Source organism: Ranitomeya imitator, chromosome 4 (genome assembly GCF_032444005.1).
Source record: "Ranitomeya imitator isolate aRanImi1 chromosome 4, aRanImi1.pri, whole genome shotgun sequence".
NCBI classification, from domain to species: domain Eukaryota; kingdom Metazoa; phylum Chordata; class Amphibia; order Anura; family Dendrobatidae; genus Ranitomeya; species Ranitomeya imitator.
The window spans coordinates 352,916,755-352,933,470 of record NC_091285.1 but is presented as its reverse complement, the minus strand read 5'-3'; the positions used below and the strand labels follow the sequence as shown (position 1 = coordinate 352,933,470).

The 16,716-nt window shown below is 43.9% G+C and overlaps 1 protein-coding gene across 2 annotated transcripts in view; it reads right to left on the bottom strand.

Moving 5' to 3' along the window:
- LRRK2 (leucine rich repeat kinase 2) overlaps window positions 1-16,716 on the bottom strand; it is a 321,822-nt gene that overhangs the window by 256,112 nt on the left and 48,994 nt on the right. For both annotated transcript variants that reach the window (XM_069765011.1, XM_069765012.1), the window contains exons 7-9: window positions 8,427-8,561; window positions 2,287-2,418; window positions 1,074-1,193 (exon numbers count right to left, since the gene is read on the bottom strand). In XM_069765011.1, the coding sequence (XP_069621112.1) occupies window positions 1,074-1,193; window positions 2,287-2,418; window positions 8,427-8,561 (387 nt within the window). The remainder of the gene's footprint in view (window positions 1-1,073; window positions 1,194-2,286; window positions 2,419-8,426; window positions 8,562-16,716) is intronic.

The following is a 16,716-nucleotide window of genomic DNA, read 5'->3' as shown; positions in this document are numbered from 1 at the left end:
CTTCTCTTTAGTAAGCCAATACACCATTTGAGGGAGAAAACGCCAAGTTTAAGAAGGGAAGGAGCATCTTTTGACTTTTTGAAAGCAAAAATAGCTGGAATCGAGAACGGACGCCATGTTGAGTTTGGAGGGCCCCTGAGGCACCTAAACAGTGGAACCCTCCCACAAATAACCCTATTTTGGAAACTGGACCACTCAAGGAATGTATATAGACGTGTTGTGAGCACCGTGAACCTCCAAGGTGCTTCACAGAGGTTTATAACGTAGAGCCATGAAAATAAAGAAATTAAAAATCATATTTTTCCCACAAAAAAAAAAGTTCTTTTAGCCCCAAATTTTACATTTTCAAAACGGTAACAGGAGAAAATAGACCATACAATTGGTTGTGCAATTTTCCTGAGTACGCCGATACCTCATATGTGGGGGAAAACTACTGTTTGGGTGCACGGAAGGCTCGGAAGGGAAGGAGCGCCATTTGACTTTTTGAATGCATAATTTACTGGAATCATCAGCGGACTTCGTGTCGCATTTGAAGAGCCCCTGATGTGCCTAAGAAGTCGAAACCCCCCATGAATGACCCCATTTTGGAAACTAGACCCCTCAAGGAATGTATCTAGATGTGTGGTGAGCACCTTCAACCTACAGGTGCTTCACAGCAGTTTAAAATAAAACATTGAACTATGAAAAAATTAAATTTTTCCCAAACAAATGTTGATTTGCCTCAAATTTTTTATTCAAACAAGGGTAACGCAGAAAAGAGGACCATATAATTTGTTGTGAAATTTCTCCTGAATACACAGATACCCCATATGTGGTCGAGAACTACTTTTGAGGCACAGAAGGAAAGAAGCACCAAATTGGAGTTCAGATTTTGCTGGATTGGTTTGTAATGGATAATCCCTTTAACATCTAATTACACCTTTAAAATAATTACTGCGCCACATGATAAATTAATGTGCCCCATTATAGCTGAACTGTTAGGCAGCAAAAACTTTTTAGGGGGGGGTGTACTGCATAAATATACAGATTTTTTCTTATGTGTAGAGGAAGGATGGGGAAAAGTGAAGACTTACTAAGAAGAGCCATGCATGTTAGCGCAGTTGCTTGCAGTCTTGAATTTGCAGAATAGCTTATCAGAGCTTTTATAATGACATCATGGGCTTCATTTAACACCAGGATATTAAAAAAGCTTCCTTTAAAAAGATATAAAGTAACAACATTATTATTTTAGTTACAAAATATGTGAAAGCAAAATAAGAAAAATATTTTCTCAACCATTCATAGTGTTTTCCAAGAATACAGTATTTAGTAGGGCTTTCAGAAACTTAAAAATCACCAAAGCTTTACTCTGCTCCAGCAGCGGCTTCCCATCACTGCTCCCATTCTGATGACAGGCCGCAGCGGTGATGCCACAACTACAGCGCACTTGACCATTGAAGTCAATCATAGGGCTCAGCGATCATGTTTCAATGACTTCAACATGAAGGATTGAAGATGCATACACAAATAAAATCACCAAACATATACACTGCTCAAAAAAAAAAAAAATACAACATCCCAGATATCACTGAATTAAATATTAGAGTTGCAAATCTTTATTCATTACATAGTGGAATGCGTTGACAACAATAAAACATACAAATGATCAATGTAAACCAAAAAACTAATATCCCATGGAGGTGTGGATTTGGAATGATACTCAAAATCAAAGTGGAAAATCAAATTACAGACTGATCCAAATTCAGTGGAAATGCTTCAAGATAAGAAAATAATGCTAAAGTTGTGTCCCTCCTACGCCCCCCTCCAATTCTCCTGGTGTAGTGGCCTGTCTCCTGGCATCTGCTCCATGTTCTGGACATGGTGCTGACAGACACAGCTACACTTCTTGCAACAGCTCGCATTGATGTGCCATCCTGGATGAGCTGCACTACCTGAGCAACTTTTGTGGGTTGCTACTGTACCTCTAGGGGTGAAAGCAATGACAAAATGCCAAAGTGACCAAAACAACAGCCAAAAAGGATAAGAACAGATAAATAGTCTGTGGTCACTCCTTGCAGAACCACTCCTTTATAGGGTTGTCTTGCTAATTGCCTATAATTTCTTCCTGGACAGGTTGATTCCACAGACGTGTGACTGACTTGGAGTTACATTGTGTTGTTGAAGTGTTCCCATTATTTTTTTGAGAAATGTACATATTACCAATTTGCTATTTCTCCCCAAATAAACAGTTGATTGCTTTCTTAAAATTATGTAGAAAACTGAATTGAGACACATTCATTTACCCACCAAATGTAAGTTTCTGGAACAAGCAACAGCAGACTTCTTGTATGTTTTCACAGTTTGGAAATGTTTTCATTGCTTCCATTATTATGTTGTAGCATCTGACATTGCCAGACATAAGCACTTCCACATTGCAAGCTGTAACAGAAATAAGATATTTTTTAGAAATATTCTATACTATAACATAATTTACATATATTTGGGCAAAGTGCAAGATACGTCTATAACTACATGCGAATAAGTGCGGAAAGTGGTCACATCTACGATCAGAGCAAGAACGTTAACGTTACAATGGAAAGGCATTAGAATGTATTCTCATATCCATGTATGAAATTTCACTCAAGATAATAAAAACTTTGGCTTGCAGTGGTGTTTCTACCCCAGGTAGTGCAGTATGTAAAAACATCAATGACACAAATTCTTCATTACTTTTCGGTTTTTTTTTCTAATTCTGTGTGTTATGCATTTGCTTTTTGTTTGATCTATAGTAATCTTTTCATTTTTGCCTTTTTTAAAGTCACTTTTTTATGTATTCATCTGGTCTGGGGGGTTTTTAGGTCGCCATTGTCGGTTGGGTTTAATTTGATTCATCATTTGCAACTTTTCAAAATATTGCAACATTTTTGCACAAATGCACGTGCAATTTCCCACTGGAGAGATTTTACATACAGCAGAATTCTTTTGCACAATTTTTCAAAAATATTGACGAACGTAAAAAGTTTTTAAAAAAAAGACAGTAAAATGTTACCTGCCCGATCACGCAGTGATCAATATGAAGTCACTGCATTGAGAAGATTTTAAAAAAAAGTCTATGGGGATTTAGAGCAAGGCTCTGTAGCCACATTATGAGTCCTATACAGAGCAATCCAAGCTTATAGAAGCAGTTGAATGGTGCCAGGGCGACCGAGCCAGGACTGAAAACAGATTAAGGCTATATTCACACTTAGCGGTTTTTACCGCGGAACCGCCGCGATTTTGATGCTGCGGGTCCGCAGCAGTTTCCATAGCGTTTACAGTAACATGTAAACCCTATGGAAACCGCAAACCGCTGTGCACATGCTGCGGGAAAAACCGCGCGGGAACGCAGCGGTTTACAACCCGCAGCATGTCACTTCTTTGTGCAGAATCGCTGCGATTCTGCACCCATAGGAATACATTGAACCGCTTACTTCCCGCATGGGGCTGTGCCCACGTTGCGGGAAGTAAGCGGATAATGTGCGGGTGGTACCCGGGGTGGAGGAGAGGAGACTCTCCTCCAGGCCCTGGGAACCATATTTGGGGTTAAAAAATAAAAAATCTGATTATACTCACCCTCTGATGTCCGGAGCTCCTGGGCGCTGCACGCGGCTGTCCGGTCAGAGTTGCTGTGCGACCAGGACCTGCGGTGACGTCGCGGTCACATGACCGTGACGTCACGAAGGGTCCTTCTCCCACAGCATCTTAGGAACCGGACCGCCGGGTGCAGTGCCCAGGAGATCCGGACATCAGAGGGTGAGTATAACCAATTTTTATTATTTTTAACATTACTATTGATGCTGCATATTGCTGCATATGCAGCATCAATAGTATAGGCGGAAACCCGCAGCGGAAAACGCGGAACAAACCGCGATAAATCTGCAGGGAGAACCGCAGTTGTTTTGCCCTGCAGATTTATCAAATCCGCTGCGGGAGAACCCGCAGGGACCCGACGCAAGGTGTGAACATAGCCTAAGACACTGACCGGGGAGTACTGACATAAACTGGGATCGAAAAAAAAAAAGTCTGAAGCGGTACTTTAACCCCTTAGTGACAGAGCCAATTTGGTACTTAATGACCGAGCCAATTTTTGCAATTCTGACCACTGTCACTTTATGAGGTTATAACTCTGGAACGCTTCAACGGATCCTGCTGATTCTGAGACTGTTTTTTCGTGACATATTGTACTTCATGTTAGTGGTAACATTTCTTCGATATTACTTGCGATTATTTATGAAAAAAACGGAAATATGGCGAAAATTTTTAAAATTTTGCAATTTTCAAACTTTGTATTTTTATGCCCTTAAATCAGAGAGATATGTCACGAAAAATAGTTAATAAATAACATTTCCCACATGTCTACTTTACATCAGCACAATTTTGGAAACAAATTTTTTTTTTGTTAGGGAGTTATAAGGGTTAAAAGTTGACCAGCAATTTCTCATTTTTACAACACCATTTTTTTTTTAGGGACCACATCACATTTGAAGTCATTTTGAGGGGTCTATATGACAGGAAATAATGAAGTGTGACACCATTCTAAAAACTACACCCCTCAAGGTGCTCAAAACCACATTCAAAAAGTTTATTAACCCTTTACGTGCTTCACAGGAACTGAAACAATGTGGAAGGAAAAAATGAACATTTAACTTTTTTTTGCAAACATCTTAATTCAGAACCATTTTTTTTTATTTTCACAAGTGTAAAAACAGAAATGTAACCATAAATTTTGTTATGCAATTTCTCCTGAATACGCCAATACCCCATATGTGGGGGTAAACCACTTTTTTGGGCGCACCGCAGAACTTAGAAGTGAAGGAGCGCCGTTTGACTTTTTCAATGCAGAATTGGCTGGAATTGAGATCGGACGCCATGTCACGTTTAGAGAGCCCCTGATGTGCCTAAACAGTGGAAACTCCCCACAAGTGACACCATTTTGGAAACTAGACCCCTTAAGGAACTTATCTAGATGTGTGGTGAGCACTTTGAACCCCCAAGTGCTTCACAGAAGTTTATAACGCAGAGCCGTGAAAATAAAAAAATCGCTTTTGTTTACACAAAAATTATCTTTTTGCCCACAAATTTTTATTTTCACAAGGGTAACAGGAGAAATTAGACTACAAAAGTTGTTGTGCAATTTCTCCTGAGTACGCTGATACCCAATATGTGGGGGTAAACCACTGTTAGAGCTTGGAAGAGAAGGAGTGCCGTTTTACTTTTTCAATGTAGAATTGGCTGGAATTGAGATTGGACGCCATGTCGTGTTTGGAGTGCCCCTGATGTGCCTAAACAGTGGAAAACCCCCACAAGTGACACCATTTTGGAAACTAGACCCCCCATGGAACTTATCTAGATGTGTGGTGAGCACTTTGAACCCCCATGTGCTTCACAGAAGTTTATAACGTAGAGCCATGTAAAAAAAAAAAAAAAAAATCACATTTTTTCTACAAAAATGATCTTTTTGCCCGCATATTTTTATTTTCACAAGGGTAACAGGAGAAATTAGACCACTAAAGTTGTTGTGCAATTTCTCCTGAGTACGTCGATACCCAATATGTGGGGGTAAACCACTGTTTGGGCGCACCGCAGAGCTTGGAAGAGAAGGAGTGCCGTTTTACTTTTTCAATGTAGAATTGGCTGGAATTGAGATCGGACGCCATGTCGCGTTTGGAGAGCCCCTGATGTGCCTGAACAGTAGAAATTCCCCACAAGTGACCCCATTTTGGAAACTAGACCCCCCATGGAACTTATCTAGATGTGTGGTGAGAACTTTGAATGCCCAAGTGCTTCACAGAAGTTTAGAATGCAGAGTCGTGAAAATAAAAAATATTTTTTTTTTCACAAAAAAGATATTGTAGCCCCCAAGTTTTTATTTTCACAAGGATAACAGGAGAAATTGGACCACTAAAGTTGTTGTCCAATTTATCCTGAGTATGCTGATGCCCCATATGTGGGGGTAAACCACTGTTTGGGCGCACGGCACAGCTCGGAAGGGAAGGAGCGCCGTTTTGGAATGCAGACTTAGATAGAATGGTCTGTGGGCGTTATGTTGCGTTTGCAGAGCCCCTGATGTACCTAAACAGTAGTAACCCCCCACAAGTGACCCCGTTTTGGAAACTAGACCCCCCAAGGAACTTATCTAGATGTGTGGTGAGAACTTTGAATGCCCAAGTGCTTCACAGAAGTTTAGAATGCAGAGTCATAAAAAAATATATATATATATATTTTTCCACAAAAAAAGATTTTGTAGCCCCCAAGTTTTTATTTTTACAAGGGTAACAAGAGAAATTGGACCCCAGAAGTTGTTGTCCAATTTATCCCGAGTACGCTGATGCCCCATATGTGGGGGTAACCCACTGTTTGGGTGCACGGCAGAGCTCAGAAGGGAGGGAGCACCATTTGACTTTTTGAGCGCAAAATTGGCTGTCGTGTTTGGAGACCCCCTGATGTAACTAAACAGTGGAAACCCCCCAATTCTAGCTCCAACCCTAACCCCAACACACCTCTAACCCTAATCCCAACCTGGTCCATAATCCTAATCACTAACCCTAACCATAATCACAACCCTTACCCCAAAACAACCCTAATGTCAAACCTAACCATAACACTAATCAAAACCCTAAATCCAACACACCCCTAATCCTAATCTCAACCCTAGCCTCAAACCTAACCATAATCCCAATACACCCCTAATCACAACCCTAACCTTAACCCTAATCCCAAACCTAACCATAATCCCAAGCGTAACCCTAATTCCAACCCTAACCCTAATACCAACCCTAATCCAAACCCTAACCCTAATCCCAACTCTAACCCTAACTTTAGCCCCAACCCTAGCCCTAACTTTAGCCCCAACCCTAACCCTAGCCCTAAGGCTACTTTCACACTTGCATCGTTTGGCATCCGTCGCAATCCGTCGTTTTGGACAAGAAACGGATACTGCAAATGTGCCCGCAGGATGCGTTTTTTGCCCATAGACTTGTATTGCCGACGGATCGTGACGGATAGCCACACGTCGCGTCCGTCGTGCACTGGATCAGTTGTGTTTTGGCGGACCGTCGGCACAAAAAAACGTTCAATGAAACGTTTTTTTGTACGTCGCATCCGCCATTTCTGACCGCGCATGCGTGGCCGTAACTCCGCCCCCTCCTCCCCAGGACATAGATTGGGCAGCGGATGCGTTGAAAAACTACAGCCGCTGCCCACGTTGTGCACTATTTTCACAACGTGCGTCGGTATGTCGGGTAGACGCATTGCGACGGCCCCGTACCGACGTAAGTGTGAAAGAAGCCTAACCCTAAATTTAGCCCCAACCCTAACCCTAAATTTAGCCCCAACCCTAGCCCTAACCCTAGCCCTAACCCTAGCCCTAGCCCTAACCCTAGCCCTAACCCTAGCCCTAGCCCTAACCCTAGCCCTAATTTTAGCCCCAACTGCTGTTCTCCTGCCGGCCAGCAGATGGAGACAGATGGCGGGCGCACTGCGCATGCGCCCGCCATTTTCTTTTGCCGGCGGCCAGGAGGAGCAGCAGGAGGATCCAGGGACACAGGTGAGTATAACAGGGTCCCCGAATCCCCCTATTTCTCTGTCCTCTGATGTGCGATTACATCAGAGGACAGAGAATTACACTTTACTTTTTTTTTTTTTTTTTGCGGTCGCCGGTAAACAGTTAATTACCGGCGATCGCAAAACAGGGGTCGGTAAAACCGACCCTGATCATGCTCTTTGGGGTCTCGGCTACCCCCGGCAGCCGAGACCCCAAAGATTCTCGCGGGGCTGGCCGGCGGGCGCACTGCGCATGCGCCCGCCATTTTGAAGATGGCGGCGCCCACCGGGAGCCACGAGGAGCACCGGGGGAGATAGGCGAGTATTGGGGGGCTACCTGGGACCCCTTTTCTCTGTCCTCCGATGTGCGATCACATCGGAGGACAGAGAAATTAAAAAGATATTGCGTTTTTGTTTTTTTTTTTGCGATCGCCGGTAAACGGTTAATTACCAGCGATCGCAAATGCGGGGTGGGTAAAAAAAAAACCCGAATCATGTTCTCTGGGGTCTCGGCTACCCCCGGCAGTCAAGACCCCGGAGAAAATCCGACTCTGGGGGGCGCTATTCACTTTTTCCACAGCGCCGTTAATTAACGGCGCTGTGGTTTAAGTACCCTTAGCGGCCGCCGTTAAAAGGCGTATCGGCGGTCGCTAAGGGGTTAAGAAAACCCTAATTGATAATTTGAGACTCAAGAAAATGCCAATAGTGCAAAGAATGAGGCTAACCTAAAAAAAAAAGTACGTTATGGGTACGGCTGAAGTACTGCAGAGGTTAAAATGTACATAAAACAATCTGTGTGAACGCATCATGCACACAGAATAAGAAAAACTAGGCTTTTTTGAAATGCTAATATTATAGTAACTTACGTGGGCCTGCCAATGGGATCAAAACACGTAAAGCTTGGTAAATGACAGACTCTGTATCTTTATACTGTGTAAGAACCTTCAGGATGATCAGATGATCTTTGCTCTCTACAAATTCGGTTAATTGCTCTTCTGGAACTGGACAAAAATGGAAAAAAAAGTTAAAAGTAATACTAATTCAATATACATTTAACAAAATAAATTCTGATCACATGCTGAATCTCTCCTGCCCATTGCTGCACCTAGAAAGGTGGACAGTGTCTGTGTGTGAAGGGTCACAATCTCAACTGGTAACTCCCAGTTACAAACTTATTCCCAAATTTCGAGGAGGAATAAAAGAGGAACAACACAAAGAAGAGCTATGAGAAAAGATGCTCCAGAATTATTATTTCAGGAAGAATACACATTTACTAAAATAGACATGTTAAGAGAACTGCCAGGTCCTGTTTCATCGCTTAGCTGCATCAAAGAGGAAGTTGATGACTACAGACTTTCACAATAAGTCAGAAACAAAATTTCCCTCAAATGGGTATTCCTAATGTAATGCTATGAGGCAACATGACAGTCATAACGCATACTGGTATTAAATAAAATATTAAAAATATGCTCAGAGATTATTAAAATGACGATTACTTTTGGGAATCGGATTTTCCAGAACCAACGACAGCACCATGGAGAAAGAATCCACCCCCAAGGACAGGAAACCCTACAGCTTTAAAAGATAGAGCCCTCTAGTACACTTCAGTGGTTTACAGAGCACAAGAGGAACTCCGTTTGCTTAGTTTAACTAAACTTTCCGACATCGGGCGTAATAATACGCCGATGTCGGACACCCTCCCTTTGATGTGAGCTCCGGGGGCGAACAGCTGACATTTGCCACTAACAGCCGCTTGAGGAAGCGCGATACTCCTGTGGCTGTTAACCCATTAAATGCCACTGAAACTCTGACAGCAGCATTTAACACGTACTTCCGGTGGTCGGTGCTCATAGCAAGTAAGCAATTCTGCTACATACAGGCGATCTGATCATCGCCTGTATGTAGCAGAGCCGATCGGGTTATGGCAGCTTCTAGTCTCCCATGTAGACTATTGAAGCATGCCAAAAGTTAAAAAAAAAGTTTAAATAAAATATACAAGTCCAAATCACCCCTTATTACCCATTCAAAATAAAACAATTTAAAAAAAAAATCAAACATGCACAAATTTGGTATCAGAATCCCCCAGTCTATCAATATAAAAAAAGACAACCTGTTCGCTAAACGGCGTAATGAGAAAAGAGTCAAAATGCAAGAATTACGTTTTTTGTTGCAGCAACATTGCATTAAAATGCTATAACGGGAGATCAAAAGTTTGTGTCTGCACCAAAACGGTATCTTTAAAGGGAAGGTGCCATCAAAAACAATTTTTTTTTCAGAAATTGTAAAAACGTAAAGAATTAATGATTACATTTTCTTAAAAAATATTATCATTTGTTTATAATTTAGTAAAATATGAAAAATAATTTGAAAAGTTTTGGAATTTCCACTTTTCAACACTAGGGGGAGCAGCTGCTGAAATTTCAGAAAAACCTAGTGTACAACTAGCTCACATTACTGCACTGCAGTAATTCTGGGCGGAGTCTGCTGACGTGTGTGATGTCTCCTCTCCTCCCCTTCTGGGTGTTTGCTAAGGGATTAGAGAGGATGATATTCAGGAACCCAGTGAGCAGCCATTTTGTTGGTGACTGCAGAGTATGGCTGCCGTCACACTATCAGTATTTGGTCAGTATTTTACCTCAGTATTTGTAAGCCAAAACCAGGAGTGGAACAATCAGAGGAAAAGTATAATAGAAACATATGCACCACTTCTGCATTTATCACCCACTCCTGGTTTTGGCTTACAAATACTGAGGTAAAATACTGACCAAATACTGAACGTGGACGGCAGCCTAAGGCTGGTTTCACACTTGCGTTTTTGTCTGCTGCGTTTTTTTTTTTTAAAAACGCATGCGTTTTTTTTTCCTATATTTAACATTGAAAACGCATGCGTTTTTTTGTGTATGCGTTTGGTCGCGTTTTGCAACGCATGCGTTTTTTTACTGCATGCGTTTTTTTTCTAAAATGCTATTTGTAGTATTTTTAGAAGCGTTTTTTGAACCAAAAAAAACGCATGCGTTTTCATGCGTTTTTTTTGTGTCAAAAAATGCATTGGAGTCAATGGGGACGCATGCGTTTTTTGGTGCATGCGTTTTTTGCGTTAAAAAACGCATGCGTTTTTTTATTAAAAACCCTGAAAACACACTAATATGCCACCACCCAACGTAAAGGTGATAAAGGGATCCTAACCCTACCCCTAACCCTAACTCTAACCCTACCCCTAACCCCTTTATGGTTAGGGGTAGGGTTAGGGTTAGGGGTAGGGTTAGGATCCCTTAGGGTTAGGGGTAGGGGTAGGGTTAGGGGTAGGGTTAGGATCCCTTAGGGTTAGGGGTAGGGTTAGGGGTAGGGTTAGGGTTAGGATCCCTTAGGGGTAGGGTTAGGGTTAGGATCCCTTAGGGTTAGGGGTAGGGTTAGGGGTAGGGTTAGGGTTAGGATCCCTTTAGGGTTAGGGTTATGATCCCTACCCCTAACCCTACCCCTAACCCTAACTATTTCTGTTTATAGTGGGTTTTTTACTTTTTTTTAATGATTGGCAGCTGTCACACATTTCTCAGCATGCGTTTAAAAAACGCAAACGCATGAAAAAACGCATGTAAACGCGGTAAAACGCAGCGTTTTTTACACCACATGCAAAAACGCATGCGTCAAAAAAACGCAGCGTTTGCATGCGTTTACATGCGTTTTTTCACCATGCGTTTTTTTGCGTTTTTTACCGCAAAAACGCACCCAAAAAAACGCAAATGTGAAACCAGCCTTACGCTACTTTCACACTAGCGTTGTTGGCTGTACGTTGCAATGAGTCATTCAGAAGAAAAAACGCATCCTGCAAAGTTGTCTGCAGGATGCGTTTTTTCCCCATAGACTAACATTACCGACGCATTGCGACATATTGCCACACGTCGTAACTGTCGTGCGACGGTTGCATCATGTTTTGGTGGACCGCCGCCACAAAAAAAGTTACATGTAACGTTTGTGCATCGAGTCCACCATTTTCGACCGCACATGCACGGCCGAAACTCCGCCCCATCCTCCCCAGACCTTACAATGGGGCAGCGGAAGCGTCGTAAGACTGCTTCCGTTGCCCACGTCGGACATTTCTTTCACAGCATGCGTCGGTACGACGCACTGCGACGGGCCCGTACCGATGCTAGTGTGAAAGCAGCCTTATACTGACAAGTCTACGGTCACCGAGGATGGCAGGCAGCAAGGATTCTGGGAGATATGTGGTGGAGGGAGCAGGGTGACAGCAGCACAGAGTATTTCAGGAGAGCGGTGTGCTGGTCTATGGGGGCCCCCTGTTCGGTGTGCGGAGCAGCTAGGGATTGTACATAGAGCGCTGTCTTTTATACTCATGGATGGACCATCTGCTTGTTTGCTCCACAGAAATCCAGGAAACATTTCTGCGGATTGATGGCCTGTTCTGATCCAGACTTTGCATGCAGACCCCATTCCCCTCCTCAGATCCTGTCTTCTCCATCCTGTCCTGGCAATGTGTGAAAGCAAGGTGACAGGCGCAGTCTGGGGTGACGCTGGGAAGGAAATGTAGCCATATAGTAACGATAAAAATGAGACCCCTCTCTTCAGCTGCCTCACCAGCCCTGACTGCACCTAACTGGAGGTCATGCTGCCCCCTCTATTACCCCAGACCCGCGTGCAGGTGCTCAGCCAGAACCACCATAGAATGGGTCCGCTTTCTGAAGATAATACTGCCATAGTGTTCTCACATAATACCGCCATATAGATCACACACAATACTATCAAATAGATCACACAATACTGTGTCATACAGTTCTCACATAATACCACCATACAGATCACACATAATACTGCCATAGTGTTCTCACATAATACCGCCATATAGATCACACATAATACTGCCATAGTGTTCTCACATACCGCCATATAGATCACACATAATACTGCCATAGTGTTCTCACATAATACCGCCATATAGATCACACATAATACTGCCATAGTGTTCTCACATAATACTGCCATATAGATCACACATAATGCTGCCATAGTGTTCTCACATAATACCGCCATATAGATCACAAATAATGCTGCCAGTGTTCTCACATAATACCGCCATATAGATCACACACAATACCACCATATAATTCTCACAATACTGATCAAGCATAATACCGCCATACAGATCACATAATACCATCATATAGATCTCACATAATGCCATAATACAGCATGACGCCCGCAGCTCCTGTTATCGCACGCATTGAGTTGTGTGTGCAATGGGGAAAGATATGCAGGGGGGAGAGGAGTGCATAGAAGTGGATTAGATACACGGTTCACCAGACAGTATTACACAGGAGAGGATTAGATACACGGCTCAGCAGACAGTATTACACAGGAGAGGATTAGATACACGGCTCAGCACAGTATAGTGATAGATGCAGGGTCTGATGTCCTGTGAGGAGCTGCAGTGAGAGGTCGGAGCAGCACAGAGCCTCCCCCATCCCCCTCTGTTACCTCTCTGCAGCTCCTGATAAGAGAACATCAGACCCCAGCACTTCAGACTCTCTAGCGATTCTAGAGATTCAGCCACACACCAGGCAGCAGAGGACAGGGAACGGCCGCTGAGTGTAAGGGGAGACAGATGGAGCTGCTCCTCCTACAGCACAGCTCAGTCACAGTGGAGCTCACAGGTACACTCCACTGTAGGCTGAAGCAAGATGGCGCCGATCTCCTGCCTCTGCTGTGATGTGGAGACAGCCCAGGGGGCGTGGCCACATCAGAGCAGAGAGCAGCATATAATGGCAGCTATGGGGTCGGCACCCGACTACAGATGTCTATGTCCAGGGCTGCCGTATGTGATGACTGTAAGTGTGTGCAGCTACACTTACAGTCCTGCAAATGAAAATGGCGGCGCCCAGTGGCACAAAAAAAAAATGAATTAAAAAAAAAACAATAAACACCGTGCACTTGAAAATAACTTATAAAAATAAGGAATTAAAGAGGTTTTTTTTTTTTTTTTACAATATTAAAACGCGGCACCTTCCCTTTAAAAACTTTTAAAAGCTCGGCGCGCAAAAAATAAGCCCTCACCCAACCAGAGATCACGAAAAATGGAAACATTACGGGTGTCGGAAAATGGCACAAATTAGTTGTTTTTTTTCACCACTTAGATAAAAAAAAAACCTAGACATGATTGGTGTCTATCAACTCGTAATGACCTGGAAAATCACAATGGCAGGTCAGTTTTAGCATGTAGCATAGTAAAAAAGTGAAACAAAAACAATTGTGGAATTGTACTTTTTTTCACTGCATTTGGAATTTTTTTCCCTTTTTCCAGTACACAATATGTTAAAACCAATGGTGTCGTTCAAAAGTACAACTCGTCCAGCAGACAGATAACGGTGATCACATTAAAACTGCGCATGCGTTCCTCCTGTACAAAGATGGTGGCGGTCAGTGAATCATTCGGCTGATCCCGGCGGCGGCGTGTTCGCGACGGTGTCCGCTGGTGGTACCCTGCAAAAGGCCGCATACGGCGTATACAGGGTGTGTGTGTGTGTTGCGTACGGCATATACAGTGTGTGTGTGGTGTGTGCGGCGTATAGTGTGTGTGTGTGTTGCGACGGTGTTCCGCTGGTGGAACCGCGCAGGAGACTGGTACCACCAGCAGTTTCCATATTGAGACACCCATCACTTGGGTGTCCCAATATGGCGGTCGGTGAACTTCCGCCGCTTGGAATTCTGGGATCTGGACACATCTGGACAGAACAGGATGTGAAGACATTATAAGGTAAGTATGTATTAAGATTTGTGCCTCCAATTGGCTAGGCCACACGCTCAGAGATCTCGCTTTGCATGTTGCTGCTATACTGGTTTAAAGGCTGATGCCCCGGATTACCATGCTTTCTTCAGAAAGTTTTGCGACTTCCTATTATTTGGGTCCTTTAAAAGGTCTGCATCGTCAAAAAGAAGCTCTATATTACGGGACTCCTTGTATAAAATAAAGCCACAACTATTTTGTGCACTTTACCCCAGGTTTCTGAATCCTCTACCTCAAAGGGATACTTCCGTTTAATTTCCTTCAGGGTAAAAGCATTCCTGTCTGTCTTTTTCCATTCCCTTCTAGTCAGCAAAGCTATGTTCTTCTGGATGGGGAAACCTTATGTTTCATGACCTCTAATTCACCAAACATAAGGTCTTGCATGATTTTGGTTCCTTAATGTCCTCTAGCTTCATGGTTGCCCTAACTGCCTTCACCAGTTTGCTTGTATCCCCTTCTGGAAAATGAGATTGATTTCCGCTGACATCAGAAGAGGAGGAGGAGGATGATGATGATGAGGAATCTGAATAGTAACCAACTAGTTTTCAAACTTCTATTTCTTCCTCTGAACTAGAGTTTACCCATGCGTCTCTTGATGACATGCTGGCTTTAATTCCATTTAAAGAATTTTTTTTTTATTTCAACCCTTATAATGGTTCTCATGTTCTCCATAAAGGAATGGGATTTTTCTGATAGGGTTCTTTCGATGCATTCCTTACATAGATTTTTAGTATACGAGACCGCTAGGCTGCCCTTCCATAATGCACATTCCTTGTGCTTTGATTTAGGCCATGTTCACACTATGTGGTTTTTACTGCGGAACCGCGGCGATTTTGCCGCTGCGGGTCCGCAGCTGTTTTCCATGCAGGGTACAGTACAATGTTACCCTATGGAAAACAGAAACCGCAGTGCACATGATGCGGAAAAACCCGAAAAAAAACGCGCAGAATTGCTGCGGAAAAAAAGAAGGACCATGTCACTTCTTTGTGCAGAATCGCAGCGATTCTGCACCCATAAAAGTGCATTGATCCGCTTACTTCCCGCATGGGGCTGTGCCCACCATGCGGGAAGTAAGCGGATAATGTGCGGGTTATACCCGGGGTGGAGGAGAGGAGACTCTCCTCCAGGCCCCGGGAACCATATTTGTATTAAAAAAAAAGAATAAAAAATCATGTATACTCACCCTCGGAAGTCTCAGCGCTGCACGCGGCCGTCCGGTCTCAGGTTTGCTATGCGACCAGGACCTTCGGTGATGTCGCGGTCACATGACCGTGAAGTCACCGAAGGTCCTGGTCGCACAGCATCTTTGGAACCGGACCGCCGCCTGCAGCGCCCAGGAGATCGGGACGTCGGAGGGTGAGTATATCATCATGATTTTATTATTTTTAACACTACTATTGATGCTGCATATTGCTGCATATGCAGCATCAATAGTAGGGGTAAATCCCGCAGCGGAACCCGCAGCGGAACCCGCAGGACAAACCGCGATAAATCTGCAGGGATAACCGCAGCGGGTTTGCCCTGCAGATTTATCAAATCCGCTGCGGGAGAACCCGCAGGATAAAAAGCAACGTGTGAATGTGGCCTTAGACTGCACTTTCCTGGGTCTGTCCTACAAAACATATAAATAAAAATACAGGTATTTAGGATCATTTACACAGGGATCAAACCCGATTCACCCCCACCTAACTCAGGACTACCAAGGTTGGAGGGGCTGTATCCGTAGGTTCTCCAGGCTGGTTATCATCCATATGGAATCCCTTTTCTGCAACATGGTCCTGTTGTAAGGAGAGGTTTTTATCCCCTATAAACCCTCTTCTGCCCGGTTCCACGTCAATCAAGTCAGGGTTGGGTTGGGTATGCGTCCTGCCCCACCCTCCCCAGGATAGTGCTGTTCCTGCCTGGGGATACACTGAACAATACCAGGCCGTGCTCCCTGAAGTGACTTCATCCAGCTTGATTCCGGGTATGCACTGCGCCATACCAGGCCGTGCCCCTGGTATTGACATCAAACGCTCTCCTCCGTTCCGTGGAAGCACGGCACCATGCCAAGCTGTGCCCACGGAGATGACGTCATCTATTAAGCTGGATGCCAAGGATGCACTGCTCCCCACCGGGCCATGCTCCTGCCAGAGATGCCCTTGTCTCCTGCTTGCACCATTCATGTAGCTGTGACAGACCAGAGACATTTGGCTTAAAACTGACCGATGTCGGCGATGCTGTCACAGCAGCCCAGGTAGACTTCTTTCTCCCTGGCAGCACTGGGGAACTGTAGTGTCTCTCTCAAGGACAGGAAACCACTGAAGTGTACTAGAGGGCTCCATCTTTTAAAGCTGTAGGGTTTCCTGTCCTTAGGGGTG